This window comes from Ischnura elegans, chromosome 8 (assembly GCF_921293095.1).
Source record: "Ischnura elegans chromosome 8, ioIscEleg1.1, whole genome shotgun sequence".
Classification (NCBI taxonomy): domain Eukaryota; kingdom Metazoa; phylum Arthropoda; class Insecta; order Odonata; family Coenagrionidae; genus Ischnura; species Ischnura elegans.
In genome coordinates, this window is record NC_060253.1 from 35,294,203 (window position 1) to 35,316,307 (window position 22,105).

General features: G+C 39.0%; 1 protein-coding gene across 1 annotated transcript; it reads left to right on the plus strand.

Moving 5' to 3' along the window:
• Window positions 1-524: 524 nt before the first annotated feature.
• On the plus strand, window positions 525-19,269 carry LOC124163684. Its single transcript, XM_046540745.1, has 5 exons — window positions 525-759; window positions 9,518-9,655; window positions 11,328-11,667; window positions 14,849-15,046; window positions 18,855-19,269. The coding sequence occupies exons 1-5, from the start codon at window positions 714-716 to the stop codon at window positions 19,060-19,062; spliced, it is 930 nt and encodes a 309-aa protein (XP_046396701.1). The 5' UTR covers window positions 525-713; the 3' UTR covers window positions 19,063-19,269.
• Window positions 19,270-22,105: the final 2,836 nt, after the last annotated feature.

A 22,105-nucleotide genomic window follows, 5' to 3' on the forward strand; every position in this document is an offset into this window, starting at 1 on the left:
GTATACAAAAACGGAACGATTAGTGACAAGAGATAGACGGTGCGGAATAGCCTGCGTCGAAGCGTCGAAGCACTCGTAAAAATCAGTCCTTATGATACTACCGTTCAATTAACAGTTTTGACATGAATCAGAAAAATAGTGTTTTTGTACACACTACAGCATTTGGATATTTTCAAATTAATTATGTATTATTATTTTTTATTTTTTGTGATATTGTAAATATATAATTTTCAGTTATTTTCATATTTATTTCTTTTTTATTGCAAGTAGAAATTTCATAATTTTGTACTTTTTGCTACTCTTTGAATTACAAGGATACAGAAAAGCTCTCTCCTACCCACACCCAGATCATGAAAATGTCCCCCCCCCCCCCAAATTCGATACTGAATCCGCCCCTGTGTCTCACCGACTTGCACGAGGGAATCAGCTGTTCGGCGGCATCCGGTCCATTTCCGCGAACGCCGTCCATTAGTCCACCGCCATAAAATCACCCGCTCGCCGCCCTGGTAACGGCGCGGCGCCAATACAAGATTGCTCGCAGTTCCGGCGTTCGCAATCCGTCTCGCTTTTGTTTGTACGCCCCCTTCTTTCCTGCCGACCACTCCAGATCATGAGATATTCCCTTATCTGCAGTTGTTCTGCTCGCTATCTCCGCTCAGTTTTGAATTTGTCACGGCGGATTCCGTGTCCGAATCTTGAGCCGAGTGGACGCCATGGACGACTCCGCGTCTCAGCCGAAGGAAGTAGAGGAGCCGCCGTGTGAGTATGAAATCTATTCTCCTATCCATCCAAATGAAGGTAGTTTTCACCCGATCATCTCTAGTGGTTAATTGTTTTACTATGCGCCTGACACCCCAAGCATACCTGGGTGGTAATGTGAGTAAGGACATTCCGATAGCTAGTAAAAAGAGCTCACTATAGATGTGTCTAAGTAGGTATCTGTAGTCGCTACAGAGGATTGACTTGTAAGATGTATACATGGACACTTAAAAACTAAAGTAAATAGCACAATGTACTCACTAATACTGCAAGTGAATACAGCAAGAAATTGCTAATACGAAGTAATCTCTGCTTGGCACTTGATACTGAAATAAACCAGGATTAGTTTTGCTCGATATCGGGAGGTTTAGCCTGCTTCTTGCGTTCTTAAACTACAATTTAGATCCCAAAGCGTTTAGGCTGTTTAGCGTATCAAATGTGATATCACGATATATTTGTTATCACCAAATAAGGCAATGGAAATTAGGTTTTGAGTGTTGAGCTGATGAGTAAATTAATGCCATAAAAATACAGTGGTGTGTAAATATCAAAATAGGCATAATCTATCAGTTAATTTTAAATGCTATTTTCGGTTCGAGAACTTTGAGGAATTCTCTGCATCTTGAGTGCCAACTGGTACTCCAGGCTCTTTTCTTACGTGCTAGTTTACAAAATCAGGACCGTTTACCTGACAACAATGCACTTGTGTTAAGACCGAATAATATTGTGGTTGGGTAATCTAAACATGAGCGCGCGAAGCCACCGTCACATTAAAGGTTAATCTCGCGAAACGTGTTGACACCAAACCAGACACAGATAGTAAGGAAGAAGGATCTTATCTAAGTCCGTAAGTTTGAAGGACCTTTACCTAGACTGGGGTGGCTCCCGATCCGTAGAAGTCACTACTCACTCATCCCGTAAAAAGATCAAGTGAAAATCTTCCCCATCCTCCATTATGGTCCCTACCGTTGATGTTGACCTACTTCAGAAATGCCTAAGCCTAATGCCTAAATAGAAAATCGAGTTAGAAAAATATTCCATGCTATAAATATCATTTTCCTGCAGGCATCTTTTAAAGGGGAGAAAAATTGTTTTTAATTCTGATGCAGATGAAAATCTGGCCAACTTGTTGCAGAACAAAATTGTACACAGCCGCAATATCAAAAAACTCTGCCACGATGCAACACTGTGGAAGAAACCTGAGGTTAAGCGTATGAAACTGATATTTTAGAGCACATAAATACTGCATAAGAGTCATATTTTCTCCGTGCGTTTCAATATCCCATCATTTGCTGGTAGCCTTCTTTCATTTTTCCAGTGCAGCATATCGAATCTATCACAGACCATCGGTTAGAAAACAATGGCGGGGCGCAGTGGGTTGATATATGGACCTCTCCTGGGTGCTTCTCATTCATCGGCACCGATTTGACGCTAGTCATAATTCTTCGTTTTAAATTTCGCGATTGTTCGTTACTGCTAATAAAAACAATTAGGATTTAGAGCTTATGAATTTATTATGTATTTTCGTCCGCCAAGTATTTCCATAAAATTTATTGCAGAGAGTGGTATGTGGTTTTGAAAGAACGCACAAATATCAAGATCAATTTTAGAGCAGTTAATTATTATTTTATATTTTGATTTTCATATCTTTCGTATCGTTAAGATTGGTGCTAGTCATTGTTTCTCGGCATCGCGATATCAACTTGCACACAATGTATGTGATAAGTTAAAATACTGTGCGTAAGTTGAAATGAACTGCACAGCAGCAAAAATGTGAGGTAGTAGATGGCATCGTCTTTTGCCATTGAGCCGCAATCATCCACTTTCTTATCACTCCCCTGCTATGAAAACGCGGAAAAAACTTAAGTCTCTCCAAGTTTTCTTGCGTGGAATTTCCTTTAATGAGTTACTGTCATTCATCGTAATGAATTTTTCGAACTAAATATTTCTTTACTCTAAGAAAATTATAAAAATATTATTCATTAATGATTCTTCGATAATTCCAAAGAGGACTAAGAATCGTTATAGTTATCCAGCAACATAGAGGAACAAACAAATTCCAAAGTGCAAAAGCGCTAGTGTTAGTAAAGTGTTTCCACGTTTTGTGCGCATGGCAACGTCACACATAGAAAAACACGGAGGAAGTGTGTTTCAGCGCAATTTCGGAAATATTAATAATTAATAATAATTTAACGATTTCTTCTATAGAGGAGAGATTTTAAATTTAGAATATTTAGCTGGTACAAATTTTTTTGGCGCAATTTCCTAAAAGAGATCAAATAATACCATAGAATATTTTGAATTCCCGTGAAAAAGCGACCAGCATGAATAAGAAAACGCCAGGGACGGCTAAAAAAAGTGAGGTGGATAATTATCCTTTGCTTTCTATTCAAAGAGCGTCGTATTACAGGTTATTGGTTCCAAACTTGAGCGAGTGTAGAAGTTTAACCATTTAGGCTGCACTATGGGAGTAAACGGATGCAGCAGTAGGGACCCCAGGAAGAGAATTACGTTAGAAAGGAGGCATTCATAAACTGGAAGCAGCTGTCGAGAGGAAGGTAACAGTTGAGAGGAAGGTAATAGTTGAAAGAACAGGCTAACGAAGGGTCTTATCTGGAGTGCAGCGCTTTACGTAGCGGAAACGCGGACAAGAAAATGAAGGACATGGAGGACGAGAAAAGACTGGAGTCGTTCGAAATGTGGGTGTGGAGGAGAATTGGGAAGGTGAAATGAACTAGAGGGAAGAATGTTAAGTAGGCGAGGGAGGGGAAGGAAGAGAATTGGATTTATTGACAAAATGAAAGTGAGCAGACCTTATCTAGGTATCTACATATGTGTATAAAAGAGGATATCTGTTTGTCTGTCCGCTATACATTTCTATAACACCGTTTTACACGGGGCACGGAATTGCACAGGTTAGAGCTGCATTTATTTCTAAAATGGCATGGAATTGCGCGAATGCATGAACGAAATTAGAACAGGGGCTATTTTGCCGTCTCGCATCCACGCATTCTCGCATCTAGCAATTCCCGCTTTCGCACGCGTTCTAGCAATTCACCGCTTTACACGACGCAATTTTGATTGCGCCTTCGCGCGTACGTCAGATTGCGCTATTCCGTGTACCGTGTAAAACGGCCGTTACGGCTGCACGGATTGCAACTTAAGTTACTACTTAGGGGCTTCTCATGCTCCCGAAACCCGTAGTGCTCTTCTAGTTGCATCCGACGCGTCTTTTGCGTGGTTTTCTCATTACCGAACCCAACAAGTGCGCTCAGCGCCACCTAGCACTCATTTCCTACCCTCTGCTCACTCTCCCACCGATAACATCCCCATTCACTCTGCCACGTTTGTTTATATTTGTGCGCGCTGTGTGCGAGGTTAAAGCCGATTTGGCGACTTCCAGTCTCAATACTGCTTTTTCTCGCAACTTCACCGTTCACAGATAAATGGGCAGCGAATAACCTTGCTGTCTTCTTAACCGTGAATTCCTACAAATCGTGGTTCTTCTTATATTCTTTCATATTTTCCCATTGAGAGGTCAACATGATCATCAATTCCAAGTTTTAAGTTTCCCCTTCTCTGGGTACTATTCTTCCTGAGGAACGCTGGGTGGTCGGCTGGTATGCGTACTATAAAAATAAAAGTCATATAATTGGCCCCTCTAAAATCGTCTGAAACCCTAGGAATTATTTTTGAAACAGTAGATTTTCTATCATTTGCAGTGTTGCCAACTGCCTCTATTCCTATACTTTTTTGGGGGCATTTGGGGATAAATAAATCGATGGTAAAAATAATTTGAACATCGTGGAGAAGCTTGTTAATGGCACCAAACAAAAGTAATTGTGGCAGCCGTTAGTCCACATCTTGTAACAGTCAGAAAGCCTGGAAGCCAAGAACTGCTTGGTATTTCTAGGATTCAATTGAAGTGGATTTAATATCACCAAAAAAAGCGAGTCGTGAGGAACAAATAGCAGACAAAATTGTAAGAACTTGTAGAGTGGCAAGACTTGCAGAGGGGCTCTTGAGGGCAGAGACCTCAACGAGCGAAAGCGAGGAATTAAATAAAGATAGAGGTCCAAACTGGGCTGTCACAGATATATACTTAATTTTACCAGGAATGGCAAGTAAAAATTAACGAAAGTCAAAACCAGTTAAATTTCAATAGTTTCTTTCCCGGGAGCGTAATGTAGAAACGAAACTAAATTCATTTAAACCCGGAGAGCTAAACCCAGGGTTGAAACGAAATCGGAGTCAAAACTACTTCGGGTCGGAACTAAACTCAACCTCTGGGACGAAACGAAGCACAGATAATTTTTCGTTCTGTAGGGACCACGTGCTTCACCTTCGGACAGTTTAGTTTTGACCCACACACCGAGTACAAAGTATGGTTGAATGAAGTATAGGTTCGGCCTACCGCCACTAGATGCATGGGGCAATCATATTTTGACCACAAACAGGAGAACGGTGAACGCAAAATCGCATGCAAGGGTCTATCAGGAAATGGGTCGAAACTATTCCCTATTTCTTTCCCTATTCCTTCTGGGATCGAAACTTAACTATGAGCAGCAGAGTTACGATTAATTCAGTTCCGTTCCCGGGAGTAAAGTTTTGTCCCGGGTCGAAACTAAACTCGTTATAGTGGTTTAATTTCGTCATCATCATCACTGGTCAACATTCCTATGATTGGTTTGACGCAGCTCTCCACTCAGTTCTCCTATCAGCTAATCTTTTCACTCCTACGTATTTCTTCTCTTTCACATCTCTCTTTACTTGTTCCATATATTTTGTTCGAGGTCTTCCTTTTCCATTCTTGCCTTCCACCTGTCCTTCGACGATTGTCTTCATCAGGCCATCATGTCTCAAGATGTGGCCTATAAGGTTGTTCCGTCTTCTTATTAAGGTTTTCATGAGGCTTCTCTTCTCTCCTACCCTTCTTAGGACTTCCTCGTTACTAACTCGGTCGATCCATTTGATTTTCATCATTCTTCTGTAGCACCACATTTCAAAGGCCTCTATCCTTGCTTTCTCCGCTGCGGTCATTGTCCATGCCTCACTTCCGTATAGGAGCATACTCCAGATGTAGGTTCTTATAAATTGTTTCTTTACATCCATATTTAAGTTTCCCGCTGTAAGCAGGTCTCTCTTTTGGTGGAATGCTCTCTTCGCCTGGGCTATTCTGCTGATAATTTCTTTCTTGCTTCTCCCGTCACTAGTTATCTTGCTTCCCAAATAACAGAATTCATCCACTTCTATCAGTTTTTGCCTCCCTATTTTAATGTTGGTCTTGACTTCTTCTCTTCTGCTGCATACTAAGATCTTGGTTTTCTTCGTGCTTATTTTCAGTTGATATCTACTCATTACCCTACCCATGCGGGAACGAAACTAAACATAGACCTCGTATTTTCGTTTCGCTCCGGGTCTAAACGAAACATTTTCGATAGAATACTTTCATAAATACGGGGAATCAGAGACACAGAGACACGGAGGGGTTTCATTTGGCGCTAACCGATTTCCATCGTGATCGAAGTCCCATACATTTCTATCATTTAAACTCACCAGCAAATATGGACGGATATTTTGATGACGTATGCTGGGGAATGCAGCGACTGTCAGCTGATCGCAAACGTCACTCGTTTCCGTCGCCTTACGTTGGACGCATATTGCAATCGCTGCGCCTCGCGATAGTCGCAGATAAGAAATCAAAGGCTTCGTGCGTTATCTTAAGGTTGCAAGTGAAAATCCATCGGAATCTTTGTTCTTTCGCTGGTTTCCCAAGGCAAGTAAATACGATTTCCGGTTTAGCTTATATTAATCTTTGCGTACGATAACTCCAAGGAAACTGCCACCCTACAACTTAAAAGGGCAACCCGACTAGGGCGTGCGGTTTATTTGACCAGAAATAAGTATTGATTCATTTCCTTTCGTCGATATATTTCCCGTCGTAATGAATGGGATGCATAAGGGTCAATCCATTAATATTCATTCACGTGTTGCAGGATCACCATCTTGAATATTTGTCAAAATTAAATGTTGTATATTTACATGAATTATTTAAAAAATAATTCTTTAAATTTTAAGTTAATTTTTCATAAATTTACACTCATATAAAAAAACCAAACACGGCCATTCTATGGCAATGTAGGGGAAAATTTGGACAAAAATAATACTATTATGTTGAAAACTTCTTTGATAGTGAGCGATTTCATATTATTTTATCTAATTTATTCGCAAAAGTTTTAAGTTGAATAGTAAGGGTCATATCAAAATGACAATTTTTTTAAATCACAAAATTGTATCACCTTTGACAGTTATGAATTTGAATGAGTTTGCCTGAATTTTAATTCGAATGGCTGTTAAATGAATAATGGCCCGTAACTGGATTCCTGGTTGATTTTTGTTATTGCTATTAACATGCTATTAACTGCCCACTCCTGCCTCTCGCTGGGTACATCTATGTGTGAGACACAGAATTGTAAAGAAGCCCAAACCTTATTCTTTTGATTATTTTATAACTTCGGATATATAAATTTTAAGGATATCTTCTCAATTCAAAATTAAATCACATAGAAATAAATAAAAAATTGTATCTTAGGTTTTTTCGCCATGTGAAAATTTGAGATTTTTTCGTCCGTCTCCGATAAAAAAAAATTCTCCAGAAGTAACTAAGAAAGCCAGTTGAAGTTGAGTTTTTATTTACAATTTCAGAAAAAGAATTTCCGTGCTGAATTAAAAATGTACCTTATTTTTCTTCTGTCACGTAAGATTTTTTGCAAATTTAAAAATGTGTAAAAGTGATAACAGTACTAAAGTATGCGGCAATATAAAGTTGTAAATAAATTATGATTGTGTGAAGTGATCAATTTTTGCCATCACTGGAGCTTTAGCGTGAAAGGGACGGAAAAATTATCGTGGCTTCAGGCATTAGTTTAAAATTCGAGTAGCGTCGCTAAACACTAGTTTCTAGGATTACGATATTCACACAAGCCCGTAGAAACCAACAACAGTCTAGGCAAATGCTTATGACGGTCCACACAATACAACGAAGGGATTGGAAAAGTCTTTTTTTATCCGGTTTTCGTGGATGGAATAATAGCACCGAAGGAGTAATGTTTGATAATTCTTAAAATTTGAGTGGAAATAAATTTTCAGACAGCTATCGTAAGTCTATTAGAAGCTAGTTATTGCGTCAAAATTTGAGCATTTTCACGGAAGGGCCAATTAAAAACAAGACCGTACATAAAGATGACCTCAATGATATTCTTTCTTTCCAAATTATTTTAGAGAAGGGACAAGAAGCACCCAGGAGAGCGAATATACTCTTCCACTGCTGTCACCGGAAGGAATAGCAATCCTTGTCTTCTTTGATGGGATGGCATTTTTTTGTATCTCATTTGCTGTCGTAATTAATAGCAGATTGATTTTTTGGCATAAGAATAAACGGATGAATCCACCTGAAAACTCTATCCAATAAAGGGCGTATTTATTAACGCTGGTTTACTTTGCTACGACCATATCTTTGGACAGGGCCTTAGAAGAAAGTTGGTGAACGGGAGTTGCAGCTGAAGGCATAGCGGAACGAACGGGATTATTATCAGTTGACAGCTGGCGATAAGGGATATTAAAAGTCACCCTCAGATCACTCGGTTACTTTTACCCTCATGGGATTTCACAAAACCGCCTTGATAGCAATTTCCCCAGTGCTACAAGCACGGATGCCGACTAACAAAAAATATTGGGGGGGCCCAAACCGGGGATCTCGCCCCGGGAAATTTTATAAGTAGTGAGTTTTAAGTTTTTAAGCATTTTAGAAGAGTCACATGATCAACATTAGAACCCTGATAACTCGAATCTCGATATCTGGACACTCCGGGGAAAATCGACAAGCTAGACACATTTTTTCTTCACACCCATAACGAATTTTGAGGGGGCTCGGGCCCCCTCAAGCCCCATGGAGTCGGCGCCACTGGCTACAAAACCAACGTTTACAGGTACAGCTCAGGATAAATTTCATTATCTGCAGCGCTACAGCTCGTTGTGGGCCTTGGCTTCCTCTCTTATATGTCTTCAACCAGTACTTCTTCTGGAAATGTTGATCGAGGTTTCCGCGAAGTGGTGCAGTGGGCGCAGCATGGCTTCTGGGTTGTTCTCCGCGTCGATTCACCTTCGTTACAACAGTTTCGCTGGCGTTGCAGCAGGCGTCTTCAGGCTTGAAATGTTGGTCAAGTTTTTCCCGTCTTGTATAAGCCTTGGTTTTGCCCAGGTGCGTCTACATCTACATCTAAATAATACCCTGCGAGCCACCTCTAGGGTGTTTGGCAGGGGGTGATCAATCCCAAAGCATGCAGATGATTGGTTGATTTGTGGAAGAGTTTCTTCCAGGCGTTGGAGAGCGAATAGCTGTCCTCTTTGTTGAAATTAGGTGTTTTGGCGATTTCGATTAGTCTCTTGTATGAGTCGGGGATAGGATTGGTTCTATCTAATATACGTATTTTACTGCTAATTTGTGAGCAGAGGTCAATTATGTACGTAATGAACAAAAGGGGAGCGATTACGCTTCCTTGGTGGACACCTGATGTCACTTAACTACATCGAGACAAATTCTGTCAGGAACGTCTTTTTTCTTACAGCCATTGAAAAGGTCGCGTATGCATGAACTTTAACAATGGTTTCACGAGTACAAAATCTTGCTTCTTGACCCCCGTTGAAAAAATCGGGCTCTTCTGCTCGTATTTCTTATATTTGAACTTTTTTGTTGCAGGCGTTGCGGTACGTGTGGAGTTGCAGTCTCCCGTGACCACATACAGGGCCCCCCTGCCATACGTCCCGGTGATAATGCAGGCCAAGGGATACCAAAGGGCCACAGTGGTCGTAGATGACGCCTCCTCTACACGGGAAGGTAACCGGAGAAATTTCTAGATATATTTTTATCCCTCCTCATATTTCAGAATCTCTCGTTATTTTTTGTTAGTATTATCATAAACATAACTGAAACACCGTGTATGTTCTTCATAAAAATGTTCCACTGTTTCAATGACATCATTGGCTCAACAACCCTGAACCGCTTACCACCAGTGAAGGATCGTAGTGTGTTTACTGATAATAAGCTCAATTTCTCCGATCATATTGAGAGAAATCTCTCTATTAGGCCTGCTATACCGTGAAGCAGAAGTTAAAGATCCGCAAGCTGTCAACTGAAGAAGTCAAAAGTTGTCCGTCCCGTGAGCAAGTATTGCTCTCCCATTTCGTCAATTTCAGCTCCGTCAAATCTCGCTTCCCTTAAATCTATAGTCTAATTTTTTACGAGTGCATTTAGCGAAGGAGAGAGCTCGCACAAACTATATTTGTCCAATAACGCCATTAGGACTTATGACTCCATTGAAAATCTAAATTTAGAAGAAATGTTTAATTGTTTTAAAAGAATCATACAATAACATTTTCCCCAGTATGTATCAATATTGCAAAAAAATTTACATTGAGTGTAGCAAAAAATATATAAGGTCATTATTTCCTTTACAGTTTTAATCCTTTTGAGCCATATGTGGCTCATCAGAAGGTTTTATTTTTCTCATTAACCTTTTAGTTTTCTCATTTTTGCAATTAAATGTGCAGTTAACTAGTGATAATATGTGTATAATAAAATACAAAATATCAAATTACTATTTTTGTTCAATCTTTAAAGCACAATTCAAACATAATTTTATAAATTAATATCTGTAAACCTGCCATCACATTCAAATTTCACAATTGAAATTTAAAAAATGAAATAATTGAATATCAAAAGTTAAATATTCCTTTTCTAAGTCATTAAAATGACCTTACATTAACCTACTCCATTCTGAACTTAATCTCAGACTATCCTGAACTCCTTTTTTGCATAAAATGTTGAGCACCCTCCCACTTTATGTTCCTCTGTTTCAATGACATCATTGGCTCAACAACCCTGAACCGCTTACCACCAGTGAAGGATCGTGGTGTATATACTGATAATAAGCTCAATTTCTCCGATCATATTGAGAGAAATCTCCCAATATGATCAATTCTACACACCAGTTACCTGATTATCGCTCGTTCAACACTCACAATTTCTCTCCCCCCCTCTCTTCTTTTATTCCCACCTCAGAATGTTTCTTATATCTATCCCAGAACTCATTTACAAACTTGGCTCTCTCTCATGTCTATCATTATCGAGAGCATTACTTCTGCATTCTGTTTATTAGCGATTGCTGTCATTCATTCATTTTGCTATCCTTTGTATTTTTTCCATATATTTGAAGTTATTTGAAGTCAATGATGATGACGCAAAGAACTCATTCTGAGAGCCATGGACGTACCCAGCGAGGGGCTGGGGGGGGGGGGGGGGGCAGCGAGGGGAGGGGGGAGGCGTCGTCGGGCTCCTATCGCGGCGGCGTCTCCTTCCTTTCTCCTTCCAGTCCTCCCACTTGTGCGGTGCATAGGTGATAAGGTAACGCTTCAGACCTCGGCCCAGGAGAGTAACCCGGCGAGCCCGCCCTAGGGTTTCGTATCCACTGTATGAACGACCGTATTTTACGACAACAATTCTTTTCCAGCTCCTCAAGTGGGCTTGAAGGGAACGTCAGATGAAGCATTCGAGAAACGCAGCCATGGGGGAGGTGATGAACTCCGGAGTGACAGAAAATCAGGGGAGACGGAGAATCAGCAGAATGGCCAAATGCCGTTCCAGAAACTGAATAGGAGCAAAAGCAGCGACCATTTGAAGACGCGCGCCACATTACCAAAGACGTTCGCATCATCCAGGGAAGACTACGCATGCGACGACAGCATCAGGGAGAGGCGGAGGAATCGTTTGGAGGAAATCATCAAGAGGTCGAAAGAGAGGACATCTAACGCTCAAAACAATGAACTATTCATCCGGGAGACAAGCAATCCGTGAGTCCACGATGTTTTTTGTTTATTTTATCATTTTTTACGGCGGTGCAGAACTATTATTTTATTATCCAGAGGGAGATTTCGAGGAGGAGAGATAGGGCAGTTTCCTTCATCAAAGAAAGAAAAAGAAGCCAGTATTAAGGACGTTTTACACGGGGCACGGAATTGCGCAGGTTAGAGCTGCATTAATTTCTAAAATGGCGTGGAATTGCGCGAATGTATGAACGGAATTAGAACAGGGGCTATTTTGCCGTCTCGCATCCACGGATTCTCGCATGTGTTCTAGCAATTTACCGCTTAACACGACGCAATTTTGATTGCGCCTTCGCACGTACGTCAGATTGCGCAGTTCCGTGTACCGTGTAAAACGGCCTTAAGAATTATCTAGCGTTACGCCGTCACTAAAATTATTTTTCTTTTTCGTGAATGAAATATTTCGTGAACATTTTTTTAAGACTGCCGTGCAGGGTTGTTTTTGCAATACATAAAATTGCAAGATAGAATAGCGAAAAAATAGCGAAAAAGACTTAGCGATATAATAAAAAAATAACTCGACTATTAAAAATTGTTAGAAATTTTATCAAGTAATTTGTATTCAATGAGAAAATTCAATTTTTTTTTAATTTTCCGCTCAAGATCAGTAAATGGGCCACTTGAAGTATCTATGCTCCACATGCCGGCATCAATAGGGCAGTTTCCTTCATCAAAGAAAACGAAAGGCATTGATTGCGATTCGTAACCCACCATTACTGTATTCATAATATACAAATTATTTCGTTTTAGAAATACCGGTTTAGAATAATGGCAATGGTCCATTTTTATCCTCATTTGAAAACGGCCAGATTGGCGCCCATGCTATGCCACTCCACGTGACGTCACAGGGACCTAGTTTCTATACGAGAAGATAGGAGTTATACATTGTCTGAGGATACCAATGCATGCATGAGGTGCAGAGCTCAGGGAAACATTTCTTAATAATCACTTATTAAAACTGGCTAAGGTCGGAAAGTTTTCTTCATTTGATAAGGTATTAATAATCCTTATTTAAGCCAAGCGCTACCAGCCAGCAGGGTACTCAGCTACCCGCTAGCAGCCTGCGTCGTATCAGCTCTAAGCCTCGCCTCAAGGTCACCTCACAGGGCGGCAGCGGGAACCAGAAATACATCACACGGAGAGATTACCCGGCATTCATACTTACGCGTCACGTTTTCGCGCGCTTGAAAATTTTCACTTGTCATTTAATCGCGAAAAATAGATATCGTCATTTAAAACTCTAAAAGCGTGAAATACGTTCTCCAAGAGTAATAATCTTTCGATTTAGGCAATAAAAAAATAATAGGAAACCACCCTATTAAGAAAGTGCCTTCGAAATTCTAGCTGCACGTTTGTGAAATCCCTTAGAAAGCGCAGTTTGCATTGCAATGTATCTGTAATACCATAGAGTAAGTATATTACTTACTCTATGGTAATACCTACCTTTGAGCCACAAAGATAAAACTTCGGTAGTACTATCGTTTTCAATTATATGTTGACACCCACCTAACCCATTTTACTGATGGGGCCGGGTCGGTGAGAACTTGGAGGGTTGCTACTAACGGCAATCTGCGTCCTCCTTTGCCTTTAAGTCACCAATAGCCGACGAGGACGGACGCGGATGCGACCGGGCTAGCGATATGGGATTCAGAAATACAAGAGCATGCCTTACGAAGACGTGACTCCGAAGCTGAAAAGGATTATTCTACTCGTGGCAGCAACGGATACAGAGAAAAACTCAAGGGGGGGCGCAAAAGATATTTTGAGCTACCTATTCTTATATCGTAAAAAAAAAATCATGTTACATACAAAATTTAAGATAGCTTTATTCAAACTGATTATACGCATATTCAAAACAATGCCATCTTATGATATAAAAAGTTACAATATTAGTTCTGCAACGTTAGATAATGCAGGCAGCCCCAGAAGGGGCGCGCCTCCTGCGCCCCCCCATATGTATCCGCCACTGACTCGTGGTTGTTGCGTTGATGCTCTGACAATGAGAGGGTTTTGAATCCGATTGCTAGAAATAAATTGGTGTAAGTAATCTTTCAGGGGCGCAGCTAGGAATTAAGTCTGGGGGCGGTTTAGGTGCAACTATTATTAGGTAATAATTCCGGAGTGAGTGGGGGTATGGAAAAACCACCAGGATAAGCGGTAGGTGCGAGATTAATAAATTTCGGAATTTTAAGATAAATGGTTCAAAATCGTGAGTTTTACGGCTTTCTGAGGTGTATTTTATTAAACCTTAAACTATTCTATTAGTAATATCAATACATTTAACTAAAATAGATGAAACTTAAAAATTTCTCTGAGCTTTGGGGAGGGTTTTATCCCCCAAAACCCCCACTCGCTGCGCCACTGTAATCTTTCACCTGAAATTATCCGAAGACTATTGATAATTACACACTTACTATCAATGCGGATCACCACGTCGGATTATTTAGGTTGAAAGAGTTCATGTATCACTTTATTATAAGACTCGCGAGTGTTTACATATTATTGCAAACGATAGTACATCACTGGTAGTAAAATATTGCTACGAACGCCGCGATTACGTGACTAAAATGATGAGCTAAGCAATAGCCAAAAAGTACAAATTTATATAAAATAGCAAAACCAACTACGGCAATACCCCAAAGGAAGTATTTGAAAACAGAGAATATTAACTGTGTAGGGATCAGAAAATTAATAGAGATAAGAAATAGTAGGTAACGGACCAGACATAACTCTTCCGAACAGACAAGAGAAAATCGCTTATCTTGTTGACGTATCAGTTTCCTCAGATCGAAATGACCGTAACAAAAACAATGCAATGTAATTTGAAAAATGTTCATCCCTTAGAATATAACTGGAAAAAATATGTACATTTTACCTTTAATAATGTCGGTATCAAACCACGCAATTTCAATGAAAACCTCATCCACCTTCTTCTCAATTTAAAAATCCATCCAAAATTCAAAAATCAAATTTTATTAAAGGCAGGCTATATTGTAAAAAATATATTAAACCGCCGCATTAAAAAAAATCTGATAGCACTTTTTTCGGAAAAAGGTTTTTCCTGCCAGTTATTTTTGACTATGGCAGAATACTTTTATTCTGAGTTAAGTATGAAATAATGATGACAATGGCACTATCATTACTGCAGAGTCCGTCCCGCAACTATGGAACACGGAAAGAAAGTGTCATTGGATCATGCAGAGAAAAATGGGATATCTGTCGAAACGTCGGATGACCTGGGGAAGAGTGGAGAAGAATCGAAAAGTTCTATTCATCAATTGAATGGACATAGGAGGACAGGCAGCCACCAGGAAATAGTCGACCGCCAACGAATCCAAAACAGCTGGTAAGTCAATTCGTGGTTAAATTATTATACGCTATGTTGACGGCAGTGAATATATATGTTACTAATAGCAATTCAATCACTTGACCATCAAAATATCAGCCAACACATACTACCCAAAAAATGTGAAAGAAGTTATTCGTGTCCATTTAGGCATCCGTTGCTTCTTATTCCTGAAATTCCTTGGGGCTTGCTTTTTCCCGAAAGCAACCACCAACATTGATAAAAGAAGCTGTGAAAATCGTCATACAAAAATGTTGTAGGGAAATATCAAATATTATTATAAAATATTTGATTCTGCTAGGCTGATTTAGTATTGATATTAGTATTTAGTATTAGTATTTAGATTGATATTGATATTTCCATATTTCTTTGTGATTTATGATGGTATTCATAAATGAATTCAAATAGGAACATTGATTAAGATCGCTTTTTAGCTAAACATAAATATAAACATAATCTCAGACTCTTTGCATACGCCAAAAAATACCAAGCGTCATCTTAGTTGGAGCAAACGAATTAGCATTGGACGAACTTGGACGTTGGAAAAAATCATGGTGTCGAACAAATTTTTTCACCGTTTCGCATATTTTCGAAAAAAAAAAACACATGTAATTTATGTATTGAGCAGCAGTAATGGGGAATGTATATAACTAATGGGGTTATATATAATATCATTAAAAAATTTTTAAGTCACTGAAACTTCAAAAATTGTTCATTCATTCAATTAAATATTTGTTTTTGAATCGGACGTGTAGAGCGCACAAATTTCACCTCCGACTCACGTAATTTATTCATTAGATCTCTAATATTTATGCCAGTTTAGATTAGATTTTAGCGTTAAGGTGCGTCGACGGCTGTGTCATTTTGCTCCACTACTCAAACATATGAGTAATATATGATAAGATATGTAATTTTTTTCAAAAAATACAAATCTGAGATTAGGTACCGACCATTATCTTATGTATGAAATGTTTTTTATTTTTATTAATTCGGTATTTTAATTTTATTAAAATATTTGGCAAGGTTTTTGGAGTTTTATTGTTGGACCCACCATTCCACATCCTACGATCCAAGAAATTTATCTGGATTTTATGAGGAACGTTGTTGTCAATTTAAATTTCAATTCAACAACACGATAAGCTTACAATTCCAAATATTTAAGGTAAATAAAATTGTACTTCAAATTTATATTTAGCCCTTACTAAAGGCTAAAACATAGTCACAAATGCAAAGTAAAATTTGCCTTGAAATTACCCCAACCTCATAATTTTAATTTTAAAATGGGCATATCAAAATTTCAGTCACGTATGGAATAATTATAGTCTAAAATTGCTCACAAATATTTAAAATGTAGTATCAAAACCTTTTTATGCTCTATATTTGAATATGTACTCAATCTTTAACCTTAGTTTTATCCTTCTGAATCCCTGGAACTAAATTTTTAATCGGAAGTTGAGTTTTAATATGCGTCGTGAAGATCTCATGAAGCAGGCATGCACCGTACTATACCACCTGCATGAGTGAGCTATATTGAATGTAACACCTGATGAATCTTTTACGGCCCGAAATGGATTTTGTTGAACGGTTTCATCTAAATTTTGTAATTATATAATTTTATGACATTTTGAGGCATATGAGAAAATATTAATGAAACACTGACTTGCAATTGTCCACAAAAATAAAATTTAATTTGACTCGTGTTTCGATGTTACTACATCATTTTCAAGGTACAACTGAGAGAGGAGAAATGGGGTGGAAAGTGCTCTCCTCTCTCAGTTGTAACTTGAAAATGATGTAGTAACATCGAAACTCGAGTCGCATTAAATTTTATTTTTGTGGAAAATTGCAAGTCAGTGTTTCATTATGAATCAATTCCACTCCATCTCGCTTGATTCTTCGAATTTTATACGTAACGCAAGCATATGAGAAAATATTTCACCCCCACCGTCAGTGGCGTTACTAGGAATATGCTTTGGGGGGAATGAGAGGGCCTGAAGGGGCACCCCCTCCCCCCAGGCAACCGGGGATCCCGGGAAATTTTATGAAAAATTACATGCCTGGAAATACATTTAACATAATTAGTAAATGATTCACAATATTGTGGAAAAGTGCTACCATCTTTTATTCAAATATGTCGAACTTCCACTATATAACACCTGCATCTGTTGAACTTATAATTAATGATCTTTAGCTTTAAGCAGATGGAGATAATATATTTCAAAACTAGACAATAGTTTAAAATATTTTTTTTATTATTTCTCACAGGCGTTGGGGGGATCTATCCCCTCATCCTGCCATTGTTACGCCACTGCCACAGTGTTTATATAAAACATAAACATTTAATAACTAAAACTCATGCGAGAAAATGCACAAAAGCTGTGATAATTACAACTTGGAGCAGAAAATCAGAAGCGCATTGGTGATTTAAAGTTGAGAATTTTAAAAAATTCTTGAAAATAAGGGCAAGTTTTTCCTTTCCTTCTAGTGAAAAATAGATTCTATTTACATTTCACTATTATTAATTTGTGCCCGATCACGCCCGACGTATCAAGAAAAAAGATAATTTTCCTCAATGGTGAGAATTACGACTCTAGGTTCAGATACACTTGGTGTTTAAAGCCATCAAAATCTAAGCAAAAATTAATTATTCATATTTAAACGATGCAAAAAAGTAATAATACTCTATAAACTATAACAATAATATTTATGCTGATTCAAACGCATTTTAATCAGAAAAACTATAAAGATAGCAATTCAACTAATGTAAGCGAAAATGTCTTACGTGTAGATTAAAATCGACCAACTTCACATCGATACCTCGAGCCCTGGTAGATTCGGTGGGGGCTACTAAATGAGCGGATTTGATTCGGTGGGCGATTGTTGAGCGTTTGTGCAGCGGAGGTATCGACACGACAGTATTAAATCAATTCTGACATCGGTTGTTTTATTTTTTAGTTCCGTTTACCATCTAACAATCTCAAAACTATGATTTTTCAATTTCTCTGATTAAATTTAGAATTTGGACTAGTGCCCAAGTTTTGGGGAAGTTTACTCCATACTGTTCGTCGCTAAAAATGCGCCCGCTATCGAATTATTACTTTCGGCACCAATGTCTATTTTATTTATGTCACCCTTACGTCTTAAATTGTAGACAAGCACAGATAAGGTTCAGTGGTGGTATTCAGGAATTTCGGGGGTGGGGAGGGAGGGACATAACCAGGGCGGAAAACTTAAAAAAATAGGGTACTAACAAGAGTAATTGTAATAATTTAAAAACTTTTCATAATCAAAAAAACTTCAATTGTCAAAGAAATCTTTTGTAAATTCATGATTTTTCAATATTTTGTTTTCTTTTATGAAGGAAAAAATTTGTGTTTTTATATTTCGGAGGGGGGGGAGTCCGTACCCCCTGGACTTCCCCCTTGCTACGCTACGTATAAGGTTAATACGACAACATAATACGCATCAGGGGTGCAGCTAGGAATTAAGGCTGGGGTTTAGGTGCAACTAATACCGGGGTGTGTGGGGGTATGGAAAACCCATCAGGATAAGCGGTAGGTGAGAGATTAATAACTTGCGGAATTTTAAGATAAATGGTTCAAAATGGTGAGTTTTTACGGCTTCCTCAGGGATATTTCATTAATCCTTACACTATTCTATTAGTAACATCAATACAATTAAGTAAAATGGATTAAACTTAAAAATTTCTGTGAGCTCTGGAGGGGAGGCGAGTTTTAACCCCCAAAACCCCCCCTTGATGCGCCACAGCTCAGCATATGAAAGTAATGGAACGTCTTCATCGTTACAGGATTCTCCCCTTGGACCAAGACTTTTCATGGAATAAGACTGTTAACTCGGTCCACAAGATGATCAGTAATTATGAAAAAACTGCCTGTGATTTGCGGAAGAAAAATGTAGTGAGTAATACCATGCCTGGGACAAGGAGATTAACAAAGGCCCCACGAGTTCCGGTGACAACATTGGCTGCAAGGTTTCAAAATGGACCAAACGAATGATAGCTAGTAATGAATATTGTGCCGACGAAAAAAATAATTATAATGTTTCCAATTATTATGCAAATAAGGAATTTTAGCCTGCAATACTCACGGAATGCATATCCCAATTCATTGAATTAGCCTCACTAGATAGCATCAGTGGGAGGAATGGTGGAATCTCACCTACATTTTTTTGTAATAAAATAAAAAAAACCAACTTTATTCTTACTTTGTCGTTAATTTCAACCGTAAAGAGAGAATATAACCAGACCCATTTACAAATTTTTATGCTGACAACTTTTGTTAAGAATCCTCAGATGTTTGCTCGAAGTTTAGCAATTTTTATTTTCCTTATTCATAAATATTGCCTGCATCCTAGGGGCTTTTATGGGTTTAATAACTAAAGGAAATCGTCTTTTAATATTATTATAACCAAGCACGACTGAAGCGCAGTAATGGAATTCACGATTGGTGGAAGCTTCTCGGAAACCAATATTCCTCATGCCTTGATGGATTGCACCAAGGCAGGCCCGGAACTACAGTGTGTATACGGTAAGTTGGCGCACGGTACCTAAAACGCGTCCCGCGAAGTACCTAAAACAAAACAGAGTATAATGGCTAATAAAATAACTTTCGACCATTTCGTTATTTATGATCGGAGAACTTCGTGTTTTATATCATCCCTCTTCGCTTTTTTAGTACTTTACGAATATGGTATTTAGATTGAGATATCATGAGAAAGTAAACAAAGTTACTAATTCTACTAGAGGTGCTAGTTGCCTTCCTTAAGGGACGGGCGAACGGACCCGCCAGCTACCTGTGTCGGTCCCACACAGTTTTTTTGTCGGTTCTGTCCTCCCCATCTTTGCTCGCGGCTCAGGTACTTCGCGGGCCCGTGCGCCAACTTACGGTGTACACACTATACTATCGCCGCAAAAAAGGTAGAATGCTGAATTTTAAGCATATGTGTGAAATTCTGCCGAAACTCCATAGGGTTGTGTCATATATCGTTTTACTCATGGTTTATTCGACTACAACAATTAATCATTATTTACACGTGAACATTTAGCTTCTACGGTCGAAAGAGTGAAAAAGAACACGCGAAAAACTGAAAACGGCAAAACGGTTGTCTTCTTCATCTCGTCCCGGGAAAAATATTAAATTGGTACATTTAATTGTATTTTTTTATAGAAAGAACTACATCTTCGCATTACAAATAGCTTTTTAACACGTTGACCGCCATGCCGGTCATAATGACCGTCCCGCCCGCCGGTCATACTGACCGGCCTCCGAGCGACTGTTACAATGTGGATTTCTGACGCCGGAGTGACCGGAATATCTTGCTAGCGTATGGGCCATGACCGTTGTGGTATCAGAATATAAATATTTAGTTTGAAGTAAAGTACAACAACACATTTAATGTTTTATGATCCGGGAATAGTTAACGGAATGAAAAACACCGATGGCGTTTCTTCTAAAAACATCATTGCGGTCAACGTGTTAAAATTGAATTTTACCCAGCCTTTAATTTTTTCAACGGCCGAAAGGTAGATTTCAATTTCCGAGGTGTAGAAAAGTAAATGAACATCGAAGTTACGAATGCTATATGAAAAAAGTATTTTCAAACTTTTCATATTAGGAAATCTTACTATTGTTCCTCTTACTTAAAATATACCATAAAAATGAAAATTTGAAAATTGCCATTTTGGTAGCGTGGGTTGCCGATATATGACACGACCCTATAAGGAGCTTCGGCAGAATTTCATACAAATGATTTAAGTTCAGCGTTCTTCCTTTTTGCGGGGATTTTGAGGAGGCATAGGGGCACCTGCCCCAGCGGCAGATTTCAGGGGGCGGTAAAATTTGATAATTTAAGTATACCGGGACTAGCCACGGAGATAACTTTACGGAGTCTCCCGTAATGCAAAATTTGTGCGAAAAATCCACAGAGAAAAAAAAATCATTCACCTTGACCGGGATTCGAACCCGGTTCTCCCGATTTCCAGTCAACTACTTTAGCCATTTAACTCGCGGACGCAATTTTGGCATTTTTTTTCTAAACGATGGCAGATATATCAAAATGCACGAAATGTTTGCCCCAAAAGAGCAGTAACTCGGCAAAATCTATAAGGAATAAACATAAACTATAAAACTTTTCGAATTTTGACCCTACCCCCCTAAATTGCATTTGAGCGAGGGTCAGGGGTTCACCTGGAGGCCTTTCGGGCAAAATTGTCAGGGCTAATTTTTGATCAGTCCCAAAACTTTTTTCATTAGGCCAGGAGGATTTGAAAAAAAAATCGATTTTTCCGATCCGTCCTAATGCCCGTCCTTCCCCCGAGTGCTGATTCGTCAGTACTCTCTTCCAAACGTTGCTGATTGGGTAGCCATTATCTCTGTTAATTATTATGTATAATGTTTTGTGGATTTCCAAGGCTTCCTTAATCTGTCTTGGATGGTAGCGGCTCTCTTTGGCCACTATCTTCGCTCTATCGAAATCAATTTTGCGGCCTGCCTCACTCCAAGCATGCTCTGCAATGGCTGACAAGGGCAGTTGTTTCTGAATTGCGACTATTACATGCACCTTCATCCTTGTCGCCATTCTTCGGCATGTTTCACCAACATATGATGACCCGCAGGAGCATGGCACTTACACGCCTTGGCACAGTTCCTGCAGGATTCGAACTTTTGGTCCTGGTACAATGTTTTGGATCTTGGTCACTAAATTGAACCTTGTGACCACGTCATACTTCCTTAGGATCCTTGCAATACATTCTGATACTCCTGCGATGTATGGAATGGTAAGTGGTGATACAGTTGAGCAGGATGTCTTTCGAAACTGTAGTCCATCAAAAACCGACATACGTGGCTGGAGAACCCAGAATTTGGCAGTCATAAATTTGTTCTATTATTTTTATTTTATATTGGTTAAGACTATAGTACTTAAGATTACTAAGATATCAATTTTACTGTGATTCTTGCGGAAAATAAAATACCGTTTTTATTCGTAGAAGCCGCGAATCTTTTTTCCGGAAATGCCGGTGAAAAAAGGATTACATGAATC

Bases quoted from the DNA above. Each gene is read 5' to 3' on its own strand.
- LOC124163684 (XM_046540745.1), top strand. From the start codon at position 714: ATGGACGACTCCGCGTCTCAGCCGAAGGAAGTAGAGGAGCCGCCGT. The intron at 760-9,517 runs GTGAGTATGAAA...TTTTTGTTGCAG, and splicing joins GGAAGTAGAGGAGCCGCCGT to GCGTTGCGGTACGTGTGGAG. The intron at 15,047-18,854 runs GTAAGTCAATTC...TCATCGTTACAG, and splicing joins CAACGAATCCAAAACAGCTG to GATTCTCCCCTTGGACCAAG.